The 21,006-nt window shown below is 37.4% G+C and overlaps 1 protein-coding gene across 22 annotated transcripts in view; it reads left to right on the top strand.

Moving 5' to 3' along the window:
* Nucleotides 1-21,006, top strand: part of rg (A kinase anchor protein rugose) — a 633,801-nt gene that overhangs the window by 300,957 nt on the left and 311,838 nt on the right. For 14 of the 22 annotated variants that reach the window (XM_089739292.1, XM_089739278.1, XM_089739280.1 and 11 more), the window contains 7 exons: nucleotides 1,690-1,811; nucleotides 3,245-3,370; nucleotides 4,431-4,551; nucleotides 8,961-9,107; nucleotides 9,248-9,562; nucleotides 18,502-18,642; nucleotides 18,950-19,092. In XM_089739292.1, the coding sequence (XP_089595418.1) occupies nucleotides 1,690-1,811; nucleotides 3,245-3,370; nucleotides 4,431-4,551; nucleotides 8,961-9,107; nucleotides 9,248-9,562; nucleotides 18,502-18,642; nucleotides 18,950-19,092 (1,115 nt within the window). Of the gene's footprint in view, nucleotides 1-1,689; nucleotides 1,812-3,244; nucleotides 3,371-4,430; nucleotides 4,552-8,960; nucleotides 9,108-9,247; nucleotides 9,563-9,714; nucleotides 9,823-18,501; nucleotides 18,643-18,949; nucleotides 19,093-21,006 lie in introns of all 22 variants that reach the window. The other 8 variants (XM_089739290.1, XM_089739288.1, XM_089739286.1 and 5 more) reach the window with 3 other exon arrangements.

Genomic DNA, 21,006 nt, shown 5'->3' with positions numbered 1-21,006 from the left:
CTCACCTACTAGTTAAGGTTACGCTGAAATAGCCTCTCAAGGCTAGGTAGGCTCAATTGCTTAGGTAGGAACACAAAACAAAACTCACAAGAACGTATTTTTGGATCATTCCTATTTGGAACGGGAGGAAATAAAATTTCACTAAAAATAAATGAAGTGATTATAGGAACTCTTTGTGTCCTTATTATTGAGGTTTAAAATGTTGATGGTTTGAAAAAAAGAAATTTTTGAAGTGACAATTCTAGAACATCTAGATCTTCCGAAGCATCAATATCCGATTGTATCAATTAAAATGTCGGCCCTTGGACAGCGATGTATGCTTTAGAAGCTAAATACACATACACGAAGAGACTCCACTCCAAAACTTATAAAAGTATGTAGATTTTATTGATGGTGTATCGCGCGAAGGGATCGCTTACCGGGAGTCCGAAATGCTTCGAACTCATACAATAAACGAAGTTTTTACTGCCACTCCATTTGCCAAGATTTGATCGGAATCGATTTAATAGATGGAACGAAAATATCGTATAAGTTTACTAGTGTTTTTCGTATTTTATGCTGTAGGTAGGTACTTAATTCGAGATTACGGTGACTTTTTTATTTTATTTTATTGCCCTTGTAGGCAGACGAGCGTACGGCCCACCTGATGGTGAGTGGTTACCGTCGCCCATGGACTTCAGCAATGCCAGGGGCAGAGCCAAGCCGCTGCCTACCGCTTAATAAATCAAGCCGCTGCCTACCGCTTAATAAAATCGAGAGTTTAACTCGGTTTTTCGAGGCTGGTAGTGCTCAGGTGGTTGTGGTGCTAACGGGCAGGTATATACACTTAATACTTGGTAGGGTAAAGTGAAATTGTCCCTTTAGTAATTTCTTTAACGTCAATTGCTTTACACAGGTTCTCTTTTATTATATTATTTTAAATTATATGAACTCGCGTCCTCGGATTTAGGTGGTTAATGTTAAGTCACAAAACGCATCGTCATATTTATATTTTGGGTTCAATATTCGTCTTAGCCTAAAGGATAAGACGCCTAGTTCATTTTTATCAAGTGATGCAATGTGGTGCCAGTGTTCGAATCCCGCAGTCGGGTACCAATTTTCTTAATATCGCGTATTTCAACGCATTTGACAAACGATAGAATCTACTACCGGATCTGAATAGCGACCCACTGAGAAGATCCGGTGAGAAACTCAGTGGGCTAGGTCGATTGGTTCGTTCGCTCGTCGAACTCTTCGATTACGGCGAGGATGGGGACCGGTGCTTGAGCAAAAGTACCGAGAATGGATCCGAGAGATTCGATAAGATATATTTCGGGCGACAGCGACTTTGCGTTGCCCCGTCACTAAGGTCGGATAAGTCGGAGCAGTTAACACATTTACATTTAATTTGTAGGGACCACAAATGTACCCATAGCAACTAATAATTATATGTATGTGCGAGCGGTAATTATATTGCAACGATGCCACGTCAGTCTCGGGATTGTCGGGCCGTCGATAGCACGTTAGGTTGTAATCCCAATATACGTTAGTCACTTAACTGAACACGTGTCTTAATAATCCTTACTGAAATAGAGACTCAACAAATTGTCCATCAGCTTAGCGTATGAACGTAAGCTCCGAAGCTAGACGCTAGGGGTCCGTGAGCAAAAAGTAAACACAACCCTCTTTACAATGTTGAAATTGTTTCAGGCTGTAGTACTACCGCCGTTGGCGCGGTGGCCTTACGAGAACGGCTTCACGTTCACCACCTGGTTCAGACTGGATCCCATCAACTCCGTCAACATCGAAAGGGAAAAGCCTTATTTGTACTGGTATGTATTTCTATTGACAAATCGTTCGACAAACTTTTAGAAGCACCTCAGGATTTTGATTCATATAAACTAGTCTATACTAGTATATAGTAGTATATAGAAGTCTATACTAGTCTATACTAGTGTATACTAATATAATTATAAATCTACAGTGGTTTTTACGGATGTTCCGTTATAACTACTGACCCATGCATCCGATTGACTTGAAATTTGGTATCCATGTAGAAAATACATGTACTTAATGGATAGGCTAATATTTATATGAGTGTTGGACTCGGGGGCGTTAATGATGAGAATGTTTGCGGGGATGAGAAATAATAATTTTAATTTTATATGCCCAACGAAGCGGACGGGTACAGCTAGTTATATATAATTTTCCTATTTGTTTTGTTACTTTTTTTTTTTTAAAGTGGGCTAAAGTAGAATAGAATAATAAACAAATAAAAAAGAAAATTATTTGCCAAAAGAAGTAAAAAGATAGCAATTTGATATTTTCTTGCGTACTATATCCATATTATATATTCTATCTTCAAGAAAATTCTAGAAATTATAGCCTAATCTTCCGCGTTCGGGTACCGGAACCTTTGTTAGTGAATTATGTTATTATTGCTGATATCGGTGTACGTAATAACGGATCACTCGGTGCTAAGTGGACGAGCTCACGGCCCACCTGATGTTAGCAAGCTGTTAGCCACCTGGTAAATCTCTTTTTATTTTTGCTTTTTCAAAGCGTATTGTATTGTCCAACTAACAACATCGATTATAATGAATATAGCTTCATTTCTATCTTCCGACCGAAATATCTCACGTAATCTTATAGAGGTGACGTTGTAATCCTCGCAACCATTCCGCCGGGTCAATTTATACTGAGATATACCTTTAAGTGGTTAGTATTCTAGTAAAACACACGCGGCGGTTCGGACCGCACCTGAGTTCTGCTGTTTCCTCTTGACTTGAGTAGACCTGTCGTTTCAAACGTACTTGCTACTCTCACTTATGCTATCCTGGTATATTTTTTGACAATATTTAACGGGAAAATTTATATTTTATGATCTTTAAATGAAAATGAACAATCTAGAATCACGATCAGATAGGGAAACATCACGGGAAGGATCAGAAATTGTCTGCGTTTTTTAATTTTTAATTTCTTAGATGGGTGGACGAGCTCACAGCTCACCTGGTGATAAGTGGTTACTGGAGCCCATAGACATCTACAACGTAAATGCGCCACCCACCTCCAAAAATAAGTTCTAAGGTCTCTAGTATAGTTACAACGGCCGCCCCACCTTTCAAACCGAAACGCATTACTGCTTCACGGCCGAAATAAGCAGGGTGGTGGTACCTACCCGTGCGGACTCACGGGTCCTAACCACCAGTAAACAATGCGTAATAAGTTTAGTTCAAAAACGATAAATACGTGTAATCCCTCGCAGCTTTAAAACAAGTAAAGGCGTCGGCTACACAGCGCACTTCGTCGGCAACTGCCTCGTGCTTACATCCATGAAGATCCGAGGCAAAGGGTTCCAGCACTGCGTGAAATACGAATTTCAACCGAGGAGGTAAAATAGTTATTGTTCAAGAATCTCGAAGCGAGAGTAAAATGTAACCTATGTTTAGTTACCGACGCTCCCAAAACGGAGTTTCGTGTTTTAAAATGGTCATAGAACAGTAATCCTGCAGTTAATGTCGGTTCTTGGATCTTTAATATGTATAAATAAAATGATGGTGATCTTTTTTTTTGTATTTATTCTTCATAAATACTTGCATTCCTTATGATATATATTATATTAAAATCGTATTTACCGTAGCATTTCGAACATGGAGTTATTACAATAGTTTCCTAAATCGCGCTATGATTATGTTACATTATTTAATTTCAAAACCCGTTTCGAAGTCAATCTGTGTTTTGCGATGATCCGTCATTTCGACAGAGAAAAATATAATGCAGACTCATATTCTACACGGACGTATTTTACTAATTTGAGTAATCGCTTGCTAGTTTACAAAGTAAATTTATTTAATGCCCACGGACAAACTTACGAAGTTTTTAATATCATTATGCTTTCGTTGATATTCTGTCGACATTTTAGTAGAATTTCGTCAGTTGTTTTTCTGGGCAACATCCTCTTAGGGTATGAGGGCCTGGTGTAATTACTCAATTTGTCAGTTTCAACTTGTTTTATACAGGCACTAATGATACCTCTGGGTCGACGGAGGAACCTCGATACTCTGTGTTTAGTGCCAGATGTTCTATGGGAATTGCCCTGAGGAATTGTTCATGATGATTTACCGTTTTTTAAGTCTTTTTAAGATAGTTTCCTCCGCCATAGGAGTAGTTCATTCACATTATCAGGACCCACTGCGTCCGGACGTAGCGTATTTCCAAATACTTTTTTTGCTGTTCCTGATTTGGAATGGACTCTCCTCCATGGTGTCTCCTGAACCCTATGACATGCCCTTCTTCAAATAGGATTTGAGAAGTCTTTAGCATTAAACGGCTTGGCTTGATCTCTTTCCCCTCGACCTTGCCCTACCATTTCCAGTGATCGAATAGTAAATAGTTCAAAGATTACGTTACTTAATTATATATGTCGCTACAGTCGAACTCTTTATTCACAGATGGTATGCCATAGCAGTCGTCTATATATACAATAGATGGACGAAAAGCGAAATCAAGTGTCTAGTGAATGGCCAGCTGGCGTCGAGCACTGAGATGGCCTGGTTCGTCTCCACCAATGATGTAAGTTTCAATACAAGTATTATAAAATTGTTGTACTACCATCGGTCCTTGATGTGAATTTCCCGATCCTGTAGACCGAATGGTAAACAGTCGACGTCGCCCAAAGCACGTCCTCACGGATCCGGTGCTTTTAGGCACCACAAGCACCGGTCACCGTCCTCGTCGAACTCGTCGCTTGCAACGAAGGGCTCGGTGAGCGAATTAACCCATAGACACAGCCCACTGAGTTTCTCGCCGGATCTTCTCAGTGGGTCGCGTTTCCGATCCGGTGGTAGATTCTGCGAAGCACTGCTCTTGCTAGGGTCAGTGTTAGCAACACTCCGGTTTGAGCCCCGTGAGCTCACCTACACACGTTAGGGTGAAATAGCCTCTCAAGGCTGTGAGCAAAAGTAGGAAAAAAAAAGATGTGAATATTTAAGTTAATCGAACAAGTCGATGTCGGTGAAAATGACGTTCAGAGATTCCTTTATACACCTTTTGTTTACACCAGTGGCTCCCAAACTTATTTTGTCTACTGCCCACTTTGAGAATAAATTATTTTTTAGCGCCCCCATTTTTTCTACCTACTTAAATACCACTATAGTGAGACTCAGTCTGTCTAGATAAAATTACAAATCGCCTCCCAAGCCTCTACAAAACGCCCCCATTTTTTCTGGGTCTATTACCGCCCCCCCATTAAGCCTGCAGCGCCCACAAGGGGGCGTTATCGCACACTTTGGGAAAGACTGGTTTACACATACAACAATATATTTTTATGCAAACTGTAAAACGTTTTTCTTGAACAATAAGATAGATTCGATGAAGTACATGCATATAAATTATATGATTTAAGAAGCTAAGCTACCGCTTAATCCACCTTTATGTACCAGGCTTTCATAATTCGACGGGAGCTTAACATAATACACATTTCGGTTATCTACGGTGAACATCCCCGACTCGGCGAGTAGCGCGTTCGACTTGTCGTCACGTATGTGTCGTTAGAAGCAATTTATAACCAGTAATGCCATGCAAATGTCTCCGAATGAACGGGGACTTCATGATAATGCAGGAGTTTAATGTGTAGGAAAGAATATCTTGAGGATTGACTGAATTGGGACAATATTATAGATTAAGATATGGGACTGCGGAGCGCACATTATATTTTGAAATAGAACTCAATTTAAATAATGAAATAGAAATCAGTTGTCGCGGTATTTTGATCAGAAGCCCCAAAAATTTCTATAGCAATGGGATCATGTCCTACACCTACGAGATGGCAAAAAGTTATCAAACAAAATGGTACCTACATGCTTTAGTTAAATGTAAATAAACTATTTTAAAAAACGTTATGAATTTTCTTAAAAAATGCAAAGAAACTTTATCCCCAACCTATTATATTCAACCAATAATAATATACATGTAGTAAAAAGCGGTTATTTCCATATTACAAACAGACACTCCAATTTTATTAAATGTATAGATTTTTTGATTTGGTTCTTTGAGATAGGATTATGGTGTTTTTGTAATGTTTTCAATATTCCCTAGTATTTTTTTAGTCTAAAATTTAAATATTCGTCTTATTTAAAATAATCCTAAATAGACGACATTTAAACACCGACCGGAACGAAGACAAATCATTCACAAACAAGCTGTCAAACATTAGTGTGCTATATTCCAAGTAGGTAGGTAGCTTAGTCGCGTTAAGGCCCCGCCACACGATGCAAGTTTAGATAATATATGCATATATGCAAAAGAAAATGAATATTCAGATGGCGAGTCGTGGTCACGCATATTAAAAGGGCTTTATATATTTATTCATATTTCAGACGGATCTTAAAAATAATTAAAAATAATATTTAGTGTAAGTATTAATATAATACCTATACTAACTGTTATTCCTTAAAAATAATCCCTGAATTATAACACTTAATAAAACTTTATATTCAAGATTTATAGTCGTAATTGCTCTGGGATTGTTTTATTAACACTAATTATTATCCTGAATGTCTTCAATTACTCTCGTCTAAAGATAAATAGCGAATTTATTGCAGGTTTAATGTAACCTTTGTTCTGGTAAAACTGGTGTTCGAAGCAAACATGTGTGGCGAGGGGAGATTTCGGCACGTTTATTGGCCCCGAATTCTATCGATAAATTTCTCGGTCTAGCTCGTTTATTTTATATTAGACAAGTTTTTCACCACGTATACCGCGATCCGAATGAATTCCTGTATAAATCGGAGCCTACATCCGGCTCACCGAATTGAATAATGAAAAGTAATATGACGACACATCTTGAGTTTTATGCTTTCCTAGTACTTTAGTGTTTCGGGATTAGGAGTGATAGTCGCTTTGAAATGTTTTATTACAATAAAATCCCTTTTTTAATGGTCTCTTGGTACTAATAATTGTAAGTAGACATTCTTTAACACAAACCGACTTCAAATAGAAAAAAAAGATATTCCAAAACAAATTAATATACACTAAAACAAAAATCTTCGAAATCGGTTGGCGTGATATTAAGTTATTGAGTTATTCATCTATTTGTCGCGCACGTACTTAATGCATATTTAAGACTTGTATGGTTTTCTCGTGGATACCATTATCAGAACTGGACTGAATTGAAATGGGACCATACGGAAAGCGTCAGCTTTCTAATAAAAAAAGAATCATCAAAATCGATTTACCTTGTTAAAAGTTATGAGGTAACAAACATAAAAAAAACATACAGTCGAATTGAGAACCTCCTCCTTCTTTGAAGTAAAATATTTATTATATAATATATTAAAACTATTGTTAATCAGTTACTATATCTAGTAATAAATATTAAGCGCTAACGGTAAAGTTTAATTAATACTAAAACTATAAAAAGGAACATACTAGACAATCTCAATATACAAAACTACTATTATAATGTAAAAAGCCAACAAAAAATATTATTAAATCAATTGAAAGATAACAAACAAAATCAAATTTTGATCGGTTTAATTTTGAATAGATTTTTGTATGTTTACGTGGATTTACTTCGTAACAAAATCATCCTCTTGAGTAACGCAAAACTATCCTATTATGTGGTTAAACTGAATAGTTATTCTGCACAAACATGTTTTCTGTCGGCGAGAGCTCTGAACGTTTATTGGGCCGGGATGTCGCCAATAAATTACACGATCTAACCTCGTTCCTTTTATATTAGACAAGTTTTCACCGCCACTGGCTCGGTCACCATAGGACCAATAATAAATCTAGTCCTTTTTAATTTTGCCATAACATAGAATCAAGCTAACATATAGATGTTTTAATCTACGTAATCCTAAAGCTTCTTTTTGGACATTCTTTATCAGATATTGAACCATAATTGAATTGTTTTTAAAGCGTTTTTATTCGCTTGGTATGTACAGATATTTTATATGTTTGTTTGTTTGTAATAGTTGAAGGTTATTTTATGAACTCCTCAATGTCCGATTAACTTGAAAATACATACGCATCAAGAATCGATAACAATGCAATAATGTTATAACTCTAATATCCTAATCCTAACTAGTATGAACAGGATAAAAGATTTGATATATAAGCGAGTTTTTTATATATTTTAGGCTTATTTAACCTTTAAATTCTACTCATTCGGTTCAAATATAATTTATTCATTCGGTTCATTAATAGATATTTAGATTGCCGAAACGTTTACCGCAATAAGTTACGAAATCGGAGATATTTTTGTTACTTTAATTACAAACTAAATATAACTGTTGACTTGAAATGTCGAGATAATTGTCATCATAATTAATTTACCGATTTACTTGGAATATTTCGTCTGATGTTGATTAATGCTTTGAATAATAAGCGCCGTTTCTCTCGCATGTTTTTGAAATTCAAATACAGTTGTTAAATAAATAGTAATTTCATTGAAGCGAAATTAAATTAGACGGCTGGAATGGATACCGTGATTATAATTTGAAATTACTAAGATTTGGGATCCTTAAACCTCCTTTACTTTTCTCACATCATTCATCGACAGTAAATACATATTATATAATATATACATATAGTAGATACAAGACAAGATACCTGTACATTACTATCCTACAAACCAGCATGGTCTGTTGCCACTGTTCTACCTGATATCGTTGCTAAGCAAAAGTGATGAGTGTATCCTAAGCTGTAGCATGCTCTTTTCCAAACGAGGTTTGAAAATACTCTAAAGCAGTTGGCGGCGGTTCCGATGCAATGGAAATTCGACCTGAAGTATCTAAGTGAGTAGCGGCTTTGACCTTGTGTCTTAAAGCTGATAACTCTTTAGTATCAGGTGTGCTGATAATGTACCGCAGTAATAAATCAAAATGTCGACAGCCTAGGACACAGCATTGGGAAGAAAGAAAAGATTTAAAGTTGCATACTTCAAAGTACTTTTGTTACTACTACCAATATTGTTTCAGCCATTCGACAAGTGCTACATCGGTGCTACAGCTGAATTGGACGAGGAGAGGGTGTTCTGCGGACAGATGGCAGCCATATACCTGTTCGGAGAAGCTCTAACTACTCACCAGATATGCGCCATGCATAGACTAGGGCCCGGATACAAGGTAAGATTAGAAATACAGCAATACGGTACTTAAATTATAAGTAAAAGGTTACAAAGAACATAACTTGCCTTTTAAATTTTTGTTTAATTTATTGTAAAGACATATTTAAACTTTATTTCCTGCCGACCGTGGATCAACAGAGTCAGTTCCGTTTCGACAACGAATGCAACATCAGTTTGCCGGAGAACCACAAAAGGGTGAGCGAGACGACCGCTCCCATGCTTGAAAACGCTGATGCTCCACCTCCAGATACTGAATCCTCTCCCCCCCGAACCCCCGAACCCGTATCCCTGGAACCCGCTTCGCAAGAAGATACTAGGAGAACAGAAACAGAAGGAGCATGCGTAGTGTTTAAAGAAGACGCGACGCCCCGGGGACGCCGGCTGGCGGATGAGGCGCGAGAAGTGGCTGCCGCGCATGCCTCCCTGCTCGTAGATATCGAAGCATGCAAGCGTGTAAGCATGCAGCGTCGCTTGCCCCTTACAATTTTGTGTGTTTGTTTACTAGCTTCTGTTTGTCTGTCACAAAAACACATTCTAAAACATCCACTACCTCTCTCTATCAATAATTTAATGTCATCCGTGTTTCCGTTTACTTGTGGTGACAGGGTCAGTTTCGCTTCGACTCGGAGTGTCCAATGCAGCTTCCGACTACAGAAGTCCGCGTAGACCGCTACGGAGAACTTATACATGACCCGATGCAAAACGTTCACGACGTAAGACAGTTCAATTTTAGATTCGCATCCGAAATCTAACCCTGGTTAATGATGCCCGTGAAACTTCTACTAACTTCATGATATCCTGATGCTTTCGGATCATTTATTTCGCATGCCTCTTGGGTTTCGTAATGTTATTCGGGCAAAACAATTTAGAATTAAGTGCTCAAGATAATCGTCTCAACTCGGCGACAGATTTAATTGAAAATCGTTTAGGCGCCGAAAGATAAAGAAATAACAAAAGACGAGTTAATGCCCGCGTTTGTGAAACGCTTTTGTGCGGAAGATGCTGTGTTGTCTGGACCGTCACGGATACTTTATCCGAAAAGCAATATAAATGTATCGTCGTATAAATGGCTTAAACAAAACAACTAGTGCATTAACAAAGCGAGCGGCTTACAAAGAGATTTCCATACGTTTACTAATCGCATGGCCCGACCGTCCCAAAACTTGTCTATTGTCAGAAACTATATAGTTCTCAATACAAATGTCCAAGTTTTGCTACTTGAACAAAAATAATAGAATGTTATAAATTCTGAGCATTGTGAGCGTATGTAAGCGTATTCAATTCAATTTTTTTCACAGCTTTCATTTACTATTTTTAAATATTGCCATAACTGTTTTTTCATCGAATTTAACAATGTTTTTATTTTACGAATATTAATTATTATAGTTGATTTAAAAAAAATACAAGAACTATAATAATTTTGGCTATAGAATAATAATAATAATATTAAGTAGTATTATTTTTTATATTCCAATGAAAACATATTCAAATTGGTTCAGCCAGTCGAAGTTCTGACTAAATAGACTGACTAAAAGTATATTCACAATTTTGCTATCTAAATGTATGAATACTTCAATCTTAAGACAAAAGTTATGTTGTTCAATATGCAGCTTTGCTTGAAACGGAATGCATTACACTCTAAAACTAGTAAGAAACTAAAAACACATACAAAGTATAAGCACGAAGAAATCATTGCAAAATATTATTACTACTAGTACTATTATAACTAATATTCCGAACATTTCTAATACATCAGTTTGTGAACAAGTACGTGAGCTCAATGCTAGTCGCAGACAACTCGGCAACATAAAGTGGCCGCTAAACTCGAATTACGTAACTTCGAAAACGTTATTCGTTCTTGAATAACTATCCGATGTTCATTTGAGGCTTTTCTCTCTAGAATACACAAAGAAAAGTTTTTTGTATGGATGAATCGTGTGTCAGAGAAAAATTTGTTTGATATCATCTATTTTTGCTGCGAAGCAATCACGCGCGAGTTGGAAAATAGGTTTTATATTTTTCTAATACAAATGTAGGAGGTACGTCTTGTTTTGAGATAGATAGCATTGTTCACGCTCTCATTAGAAGGTTTCGCTGTTTACTTTATCGTATTGCTAATATAGCTTTTAACACGGCTTTTTACGGAAAAAGCGATTTTACCACAGAGTTACATCTTACCAGTGACTTAGATTCGGATATTTCTGAAGGGTCTTCAAAATCAGACGTCCAGCGGTCGATACAATTGACCCTGTGTATGTTCTTGGTATCGTGTAGCAGTATACATAACTCAGTATTCAAATGTCGACCTAAAACACCGCAGTCGTCCGTATCCGCGTAATAATACCTAGTAATATAAACCAGAGGTCTTAAACCTTTTATGTCAAATCTATATAGGAAATATAGGAAAATGTGTGAAATTTATATTTTCCATCGTATGTGCGTATTACTGGTGGTACGACCTCTTGTGAGTTCGCTCGTCCATCCATCTAAGCAATAAAAAAAGTGTTGTCCATTGTAACTTTAAACTTTTTTTTCACAAAAACTGTGCCTCGTTTGTAGATTAATATTGTTACGCGCTGGGATTCGGAATAAATAAAAAATCTACCGAAGTGCAAATTGAGACTGTATTAACACTTCAACCACTCACAGAACACTTTAAAATTCTCAACTCACTTCTTCCGCTTCGCTTCAGGTGATCCGTTCGCTGTTTAGGTTCGAGTAGTTCCCATTATTAACTGATTTCGTGCCGCCTCTGCAACGCTTTTATAGTCGATACGACATCCCTGGAATTATCGAGAACATTCCTCACTAGTCGAGTATTTTCGACATGCGTTTCCGTCATTTGACAACAGATGGCGTTGTACTTCTCTAACGCTCGATCTCACTACATTTTTTGATGGTTGTTTCTGCTATTCGGCGATAGATGGTGTTACTTTTACCGGTGTAACAATAATAATAGTACTTACTTAATATTGAATATCCACTATACAATCACCGTGTGTATGCATGCTATTTATAAAGACTATGTCTATATATTATAGATATCGTGAATTATTAATTTCATTCTGGTCGCGAAACGAGAAGCTGTGTGTATTATTCAGTTTTCACAATAAGAACTAATCGAATTGAATTTGCATTAAATTATTTTATCTGTAAAACGGTTTTGTTTCCGCTCTGTTAGTTCGCAAAGCTTGTTACGATGTTTAATTAGTTCTTCACGGATTCCTATAATCTCCCGACGAGAAAGTAAATCTCTTTGAATTCGTAATTTGCGAAGTAAAAAAGCTCTTTATGTTTCTATTTTGGGTAATGTCAATATTCGTTTTGTAGATTGCCAGTGGAGCTTAATATACTTTCGTGCTGTATTTGTAGAACTAATATAAAAGGAACAGTTAAGAATACGATGGCCGATTTGAGACGGCCTGAACATATGATTTACTCATGAGTTTTTTTGAAGATGAACAAACTTGTTACTATTAAAATTTCACTTATAACTATTGAAACGTCTCTCAGTTTTATGATGACCTGGTACTTGTGAGTGTATATCTAGCGATTCGGTGGCACAGTAGTTAACGCACCTGATTCTTGATTCGAGCGTCGTGGGTTCGATTCTCGCTTCGGGTAAACATTGTGTGATGAACAAGTTTGTTTGCTTTTCGTCTGTATATAAGTATGTATATCAGTTTGGTGCCCACGGTACAGGGAATTCTAGTTCGGAAGCCAGTGGTCTCGTGTGACTTGATCGTTAGCGAAGGAAAACAATTAACAGTTCTTAAGACGGAGGCACCGCTCTTCATGAAGGCTCCTCGTCTCGGCTCCTCTCCATCGGCTAGGCTCTGTCGTAGCACGAAGTTAGCTGAGTTCCGACGATACCGCAATTGTGCTGTCATCTCTCGGGAATCGTGCTGCGCCACCCGATCCTGTAGACCGAATGGTAAACATTCGACTTCGCTCAAAGCATGTCATTACGAATCCTCCCGATCCATTAACGGTGCTTTTAGGCACCAGAAGCACCGGTCACCGTCCTCGTCGAACCCGTCGCTTGCGACGAAGGGCTCGACGAGCGAATTAACACAGCCTACTGAGCTTCTCTCCGGATCTTCTCAGTGGGTCGTGTTTCCGATCCCGTGGTAGATTCTGCGAAGTACTGCTCTTGCTAGGGTCAGTGTTAGCAACAATCCGATTTGAGCCCCGTGAGCTCACCTACAAACGTTAGGGTGAAGCTGAAATAGCCTCTCAAGGCTATCAGCATAGGTAGGAAAAAAAAAGTGCTGCGTTTCGTTTAGCTACCAAATTAATGACCGTCTCCGACGTATGTATTATTGTTTATGTAAGATCTCGAATGGGAAATATAATCAAGTATCAAGAGACCCTCTCGTAGTTTCTCATGGCTTTAGGAAATGAATGAAAAGTCCACCAAATTTATTTATATTAAATTGTATAACTAAAATTATGCTTAGAATTAAATGTCGCTTTCTTTTTTGTTTCCTTTTTATTAAATTTGACGTATCGATTACTTCACAGTTTTAGTGGTCACCGGGCGACTACGTTTTTTATGTACGTCAATAAATTAATATTGTTTACTTTACTTAAAACTAGAAGTTAAATTATTACAATGGAAAAAATCAAACAAATCTCTATCAGAACAAAAATGAGCGTACATTTATAATTCTTCGCTTCTGAATTAAAATACTCTGAATAAATTAAAGAAAAAAATCTCCGCTGGGGAAGTCGTTAAAAGTTTTCTAATTGATTTTTAAATTAAATTATGGACTACCGAGCGTAATTACCGAGTGACGACGGGACCTTTGATTCGTCTAATTGCTAATGTTAATCTAATTTATTTGATAATTTCCATCGTTCCGAATTTTAAATTATAAATACAATAAGCATTTTTAACTGGTGTTAGGACGTCTTGTGAGTCCGCGCGGGTAGGCACCGCCACCTTGTCTATTACTGCCGTGAAGCAGTAATGCGTTTCGGTTCGAAGAGTGGGGCAGCCGTTGTACTGTAAAAACTGAGACCTTAGAACTATTATCTCAAGATAGGCGACGGCATTTACGTTGTAGAGGTCTATGGACTCCGGTGACCACTTAACATCAGGTGGGCCGTGAGCTCGTCCACGCATTTAAGCAATAAAAAAAAAAAGATTTTCTTACTAAAAAAACAGACGCAGGATATTTTTTTCTAGCGTTAATTTCTGAAGGTGATAATTATAGTTTCGGTAATTAATTATGATCAAAAGGTCTCCCGAACACGCAAACGTCTGATTAATCTGTAAATCTTTGCTACTGTAAAAGTCAAAGCGAGATTTGTTCATTGAACACAGTCAAAACGGTGCTTTTAGGATCCCCAAGAGTTCGACGAGCGAACTAACCCATAGACACAGTCCACTGAGTTTCTCGCCGAATCTTCTCAGTGGGTTGCGATTTTGATCCGGCGATAGGTTCTGCGAAGCACGACTCTTGCTAGGGTTCGTGTTAGCACCGTCGTCAGGTTTGAGCCCCGTGAGCTCACCTACTAGTTACGGTTACGCTGGAATAGCCTCTCTAGGCTACCAGCTTAGGTAGGAATAAAAAAAAAAGCAGCTATAGTTGGCACTACCTGGAGATTTTCTCGGATAGTACCATCAAGGTACGACCGGTGACGCGCGAGTAGTTTTAACAAATTAGAGTATTTAAATTAGCGAAGCGAAGCCTGGTTCGTCTAGTATAAAGTATGATTAAATACAACTAAAGATACGATTATACTAAAAATATAAAAATGCGTTTTTCTGCCGACACTGCAGATTCTATTAAGATCAAGTCTTCTATTTTTGCTACAAAAAAAAATTAATCAGAATAATGTTTGTTGAAATGAACTCGTTTTAAAAAATATACTGGGACATTTTCAATAAACGAAATTATATTTCTGGAGTGTTTTAAGAGCGAGGCTTGATGCCGCGGTTCGCTGGTGCTTGCATCGTTGAACATAAAGATGAGATTTTTTGCATCCATAATAATAAATGAAAATTTAATGCATATGCGGGAATTATATCTTCGACGAACCGCGCTCACATATTTATGATAACTTCAGTGGGTGCGTTCATTAATTGTTTGTTGCGTTTGAAAGTGTACCTTAATGATTACATCAAAAGTTTTAACCTCGAACAACCAGCGTTGTTAACCGGAATACAATGAGACGTACCTAATTCCCCCCCCCCCCCCCCCCTGATGTTTACTAGCAGAGAATGTGCTCCACATTCATGAATTGTTTATTCCAATATTCGAGTTATAAAGAAGTAAGTAACGGAGTAAACAAGACCGGGTAACGAGCGGCCGGGACGCCTTGTGCCTACTTTAATATTAAATTCCTTGAGAGGAGTTTATACTATATATAACACGAACCCTGTGTTGACAAATTCGAAAACTTTTCTATCCCGAACGATGTGGAGTAAGCGGCAGTGTTCGTTCATATTTACATCTTGTTGATTATGTTGTCCTGGTAGTGAAATTATCGTGATGACTAATGACTCGTTGGCACAGAGTTACCGCCTCCTGATTGCCACGCCACGGGTTCGAGTCGCACATCGGAAAATGATTCGCATGACAAACGGGCTTGCTCTTTGTCTGTGTGTTTAATAAAACGTATATGTTATAAGCAACGGCGGATTCAGGGGGGGGGTCATGGGGGTCATGACCCCCCCCCTGCTAGCTAGTTCCAGGACTTGAACTAACTTGGACTAATTGAAGAACATCATGATTTATTTATTATCTATTGTTATCAAAATTAAATTATAAGTTCTTAACTTGCCCACGACTATGTGACCCCCTCCTGGCGCCAAAGCTGGATCCGCCCTTGGTTATAAGTATAGGGAATCGTAATTTGGGAGTCCGATAATCGTGTATTACTTTTCACAAATATATTTTCTTTTAAATTAACTTTAATATTAATGTATTATTGAGTATATGTATTATTAGTGGTAAATGGATAGTATAATCCATTGCCATCACAACGCAATTTCCCTTCAACCACCTTGAGACGCCCGGTTGACTATCATTTGTATTTAATAGTCGTTGCTTCTTCAGTCTTTGACCCAGAGCGTGTGAATACTTCGCGGAATAAATGGGCAGGTGATACTGTGATAAACTTGACTCACAATGTGCCATACAGACTTAAATTGTTTGAGATAATCCTATTATGAGATGTTTTTTGCCACGCATTATCCGGCTTTGGAATGAGCTCCTCTCCACGGTGTTTCCCGAGCGCTATGACATATCCTTCTTCAAACCAGGCTTGTAAAAAGTATTAAACGCTAGACAGCGGCTTGGCTTTGGCCCTGGCATAGCTGACGTCCATGGGCGCCGGTAACCACTCACCTCCAGGTGAGCCGTATGCTCGTCTGCCTGCCTACAAGGGCAATAAAAAACTATTTAAAATTAGAATTACACTTAAAAATAACTTACACAATTGTTTTCTTTTGTAACAACGCGGAACTTATTCCAGCTACGCTTGCTAACTTAAACTTAGGTATGCAATAAAGCGCTACGGCGACAGAACGCCACACCATAACTCAGCAACTTACACCATAAGCTGAACAAAGTATCTCAGTTGCCTGCAAACTATGCAAGCGTCCTACTTTACACAGTTGCTGAATTACCAGGATACCATAAGCTACGAGGAAATAGTTTTGTCACGGTACAAATGATTCCATTGTGAAGCATTTACTGGCCGCGCTTAATGTTTTGAATGGTTTCCAAACTTTCGTAGAATTTTATTATAGTTAGTTGCAATAAAATTTGTTTGACAGTAAACAAAGTTTTTACATATTTAAGAACGTTTGTTTGACTATTTGATATTTAAGTTAATGTTTCCTTCATCCGGTTTTTTTCATAAATTGTTAAGCTAAGATATTGCTGCACTTACCAGGCTGACAGGGATCTGAAGAAGCTAAGTGCTCTCCCGTCGAGACGGTACTTAGATTAGCCTTAATGCACCAGATTTCACTAGAAAATCTGCTAAGTTAAGCAACATCTTAGAAATGTTTTTATTATTTTATTTTATTTCGATCTGTTCCTAAATAAAAATATGCGGTAAAATTCTAAAGCATATTCAAACGCTCACAAAACAAACATAAGATTCTATAAACGAAATGATTTTCATAATGAGAAGATCTAAGTTAAATTGAAACTTCCAACAAAACTTAATTAAACTGGACCCATTTTGTTCACGCAGTATTAAAATAAAGGAATATTTTTAGCATCCACGAACAATGCATACAAAATAGAGAATTAGATTTAGCTAGTTTGTAGTTGACAACGCTACACCAACTTTTTGAAAGCCAACACGAATGTTACGAAGGAGAGACTTAAAATGAGAAAAGTGTTTGTATATTTTTGTTCTGCAATAAAAATATTATTGGACCATAGTTAACGTGTATCTGAAACTGTAGCCAGCTAAGCATTCCTCTAATCTTTGATTGTAGCTACTGCTGTACTGAAAATGAGACGCATATTTCTTGAAATGGTTCGCGCACCGCCTGTACCGTAACAAAAATTATAAAATATTTTATTTTTTATTGCCCTTGTAAGCAGACGAGCATACGGCCCATCTGATGGTGAGTGTTAACCGTCGCCCATGGACTTCAGCAATGCCCGGGGCAAAGCCAAGCCGCTGCCTACCATTAACTACTATAATATTACTAGTGTGTTTCACATTTATAAAATGAACATATTTTTGGATGTTGTGTGCATGCTACCTATCTTTTTTTCTATTAATAGTAATTCAGGATAAGTTTGATGCATGCGTAGTTAGTTTTATTAAAGTACTCTTTCAATTTATCATATGCACGTCATATCCTCACATTAGTGCGTCAGGGAATTTTAATCATTTCTCTGTGTTGCGCAACTTTAGAATTATTTCATAACTTCATATCTCTTGTGGAAAAAAGTGCCATTTTGATTTTGGTATCCATCTACGGGAATGGAAAAAAATAAATATTAAAGTCGAAAATAAAATCTTATCGTCATGTTTCAAAGTGCCCTACTGCTATTAACAAGATTTAGTGGTTTTAGCTCATAAATAACGACTTTACACAAAGACATATTCACAAAACATCTATGTGCTTACACAGTAGCTTAAAGTTTTGTGTGTTTCTCTGGTGTAGTGCTTCGCTGTTTGTTGTATGTGCTTGTTTTCATGAATAAATCAGTATAGTATTAATTTATATTTTTAATAATGAATTTCCATAATTTTTGCGTTACTTGATTTACTCCAACATTTTAATATTCTACCTTAATTTGATCTTGGAATCTTCGAATGTAATGACATCAAAAACCATATTTATTTTTTGTTTAATTCTTACAATAAAAATATTACGTAATCTTTTCTTTAATCTCGATTTCCGTGTCCAGGTATTATACGACGGTAAGCTGTCGTCTGCGATAGTGTTCATGTATAATCCGGTCGCGACGGATGGCCAGCTGTGTCTCCAATCAGCACCCAAGGGCAACGTTTCTTACTTCGTGCACACGCCCCATGCCCTAATGTTACAGGTGAAACCTCCTTTGCAATTATGATGCCCTGGTATCTATTAAACAATTTCTTACAAAAATAATGTGTTAAATTGATTTTACGATATAAACCAACCACATTATATATGAATTTCTTTTAGTGTTTATTCATACATGAGTTTTAAATATTAAGCTCTAGTCATATTTATTTGAATTGCAAAATGTTTGTGGACTTAGACTCAGTACAATAAAGACTATATAATTACTTTTCCAAGTTTCAATGTGTGAAATCATACTTATATTCAATTAATACGTGAGTTTTTATATGATGTTTTATTTATTACAATAGGAAGTGAAAGCAGTCGTAACGCATTCGATACACAGCGCTCTGAACTCGATAGGGGGAGTGCAAGTCTTGTTTCCGCTGTTTTCTCAACTCGACCTACAGCACGACGCGCCTCCGAACGATCCCAAACGAGACCCCTTGCTATGGTATGCTTTCCTGGTACTTTAAAAACCAACATACACCGTTTATTTATTTATTTTTTTGTTGCTTAGTTGGATGGACGAGTTCACGGCCCACCTGATGTTAAGTGATTATCGGAGCCCATAGACATCTACAACGTAAATGCCGCCACCCACCTTGAGATATGAGTTCTATGGTCTCAGTATAGTTACAACGGCTGCCCCACCCTTCAAATCGAAACACATTACTGCTTCACAGCAGAAATAGGCAGGGCGGTGGTACCTACCCGTGCGGACTCACAAGAGTTCCTACCACCAGTAGGCCGTTTTCTTTTTTTGATCTGCCCAATGTGACCACCTAAAGACTTTACGCGATGGTATTCTTCATTTATTGCTGGCAAAACATTCATACAAAATATAGTATTTTAATATTATAGTAGTTAAATGTTATTCTCATTATTCTTAAAGTACTTATTTCGTTTTATATGAAGCTTATGAATAAAAAACCTATCAACAAGTCCTACGGTGAATCGTGAATTGTTTTAATGAATAAAAAATTCAGAATGATAAAATTTAAACTACATAGGTACTATTGTAAGGATTATATATATATATATATATTATACATTCCAATATTATATTACTACTTGTAGGTACTCAATCGTTTCACTCATGACAGAGTGGTTGCGATCGTCGTGTAGTCTTACTACTACTTACGAGTACATATTATTATGTAGTAGTATCACATTACCTCACAAGTTTATCTAAGGGACTACTACATAAGGCGTGGCGAGGAAGGAACAAGTTTCTTGATGGCTTTCGACTCGGTAGTTGGCACATATTAGTTGAACTAATAAAGTTCTAAATTTCGCAACTGGATCACGGGCGCTTCGGGTTTTGTAAGCAAGCATCTGCGAGCGAGCGCTCAAGGCGTTCATTAATATTCCTAGTGGGTAAGACCGCATTAATCGGCTAAATGCACTTTCACTCTCAGCCGGCAATCGCCTCTGCAAATTCCAAGCTATCCGAATCGACCGGGTAATACAAGACTTTAACTAACTCCTGCCAACTCCTAATTGCCTGGTGTCTGCTCCGCTTAACCGAGTAGATTTATGGCGGACGTTCTGTGGCGACAATATCATTAGCATAGGGTTGTTGCTGTTATTAAATTAAGTGAAACTTAATTAATTTAATGGAGGGTATTTTATGAAGTTGTCAGGAAATAAAAACTTTCAGGATTGACCTAATAAAATACATACAATTTTCGGAATTCTCTTTTATTTTGAGTCTTTTCTAAAACATCATATAATTGACGAAAAGAAAAAATGTCGTCTCTTGTCAAAGTTTTTGTAACTGTTGCGAGTAAAAAATAAATGCAAGTATGTTATATATTTGCAAAATAGAAAAATATGTGCATAAATATATTGACGAAGGTCAAAATGTAAAAAGCGACAACAACCGTTTGATGACAGCTCAAAGAGTCGACCGTCGCCGACCCGTGTCACAGGCGGATGAATCCGGATGTAGTCGGATATATCCGGATATAAACGGTTTGTGTGTGAGCCACGACCGAACGCCCTTGTCTCAAATTCGTACATCAAAGGTGGATTACGCTCACGAGTACACGTACTTGTCTTCTTGTTTCATTTAAGATAATTTGTAATCCTCATACGAGAGCAGACATTGTATTAAACAATTTCACATTCTTTGCATGCTTTGCTTAATTTAAGACGCGTTTGATAAATTAAAAGCATTAAAAATAACCTTTCGCTAGATACGTCTCGTTTATATTAAATAGTATTTCAATTAATTGCACGGATAATTTTTAGGTATTAATAGTGAATGACTCGCTGTGCCTGTGGCAGTGTTGATGTCCATGAGCGACGGTGATTACTTACCATTAGGTGGGCCATATACTAGTCTCTCTGTAATGGCCACAAA

This window comes from Bombyx mandarina, chromosome A1, assembly GCF_030267445.1.
Source record: "Bombyx mandarina strain Sakado chromosome A1, ASM3026744v2".
In the NCBI taxonomy this organism is placed as follows: Eukaryota; Metazoa; Arthropoda; class Insecta; order Lepidoptera; family Bombycidae; genus Bombyx; species Bombyx mandarina.
Note: the sequence above shows the minus strand (reverse complement) of the source record. Positions and strands in the feature narration are given on the sequence as shown.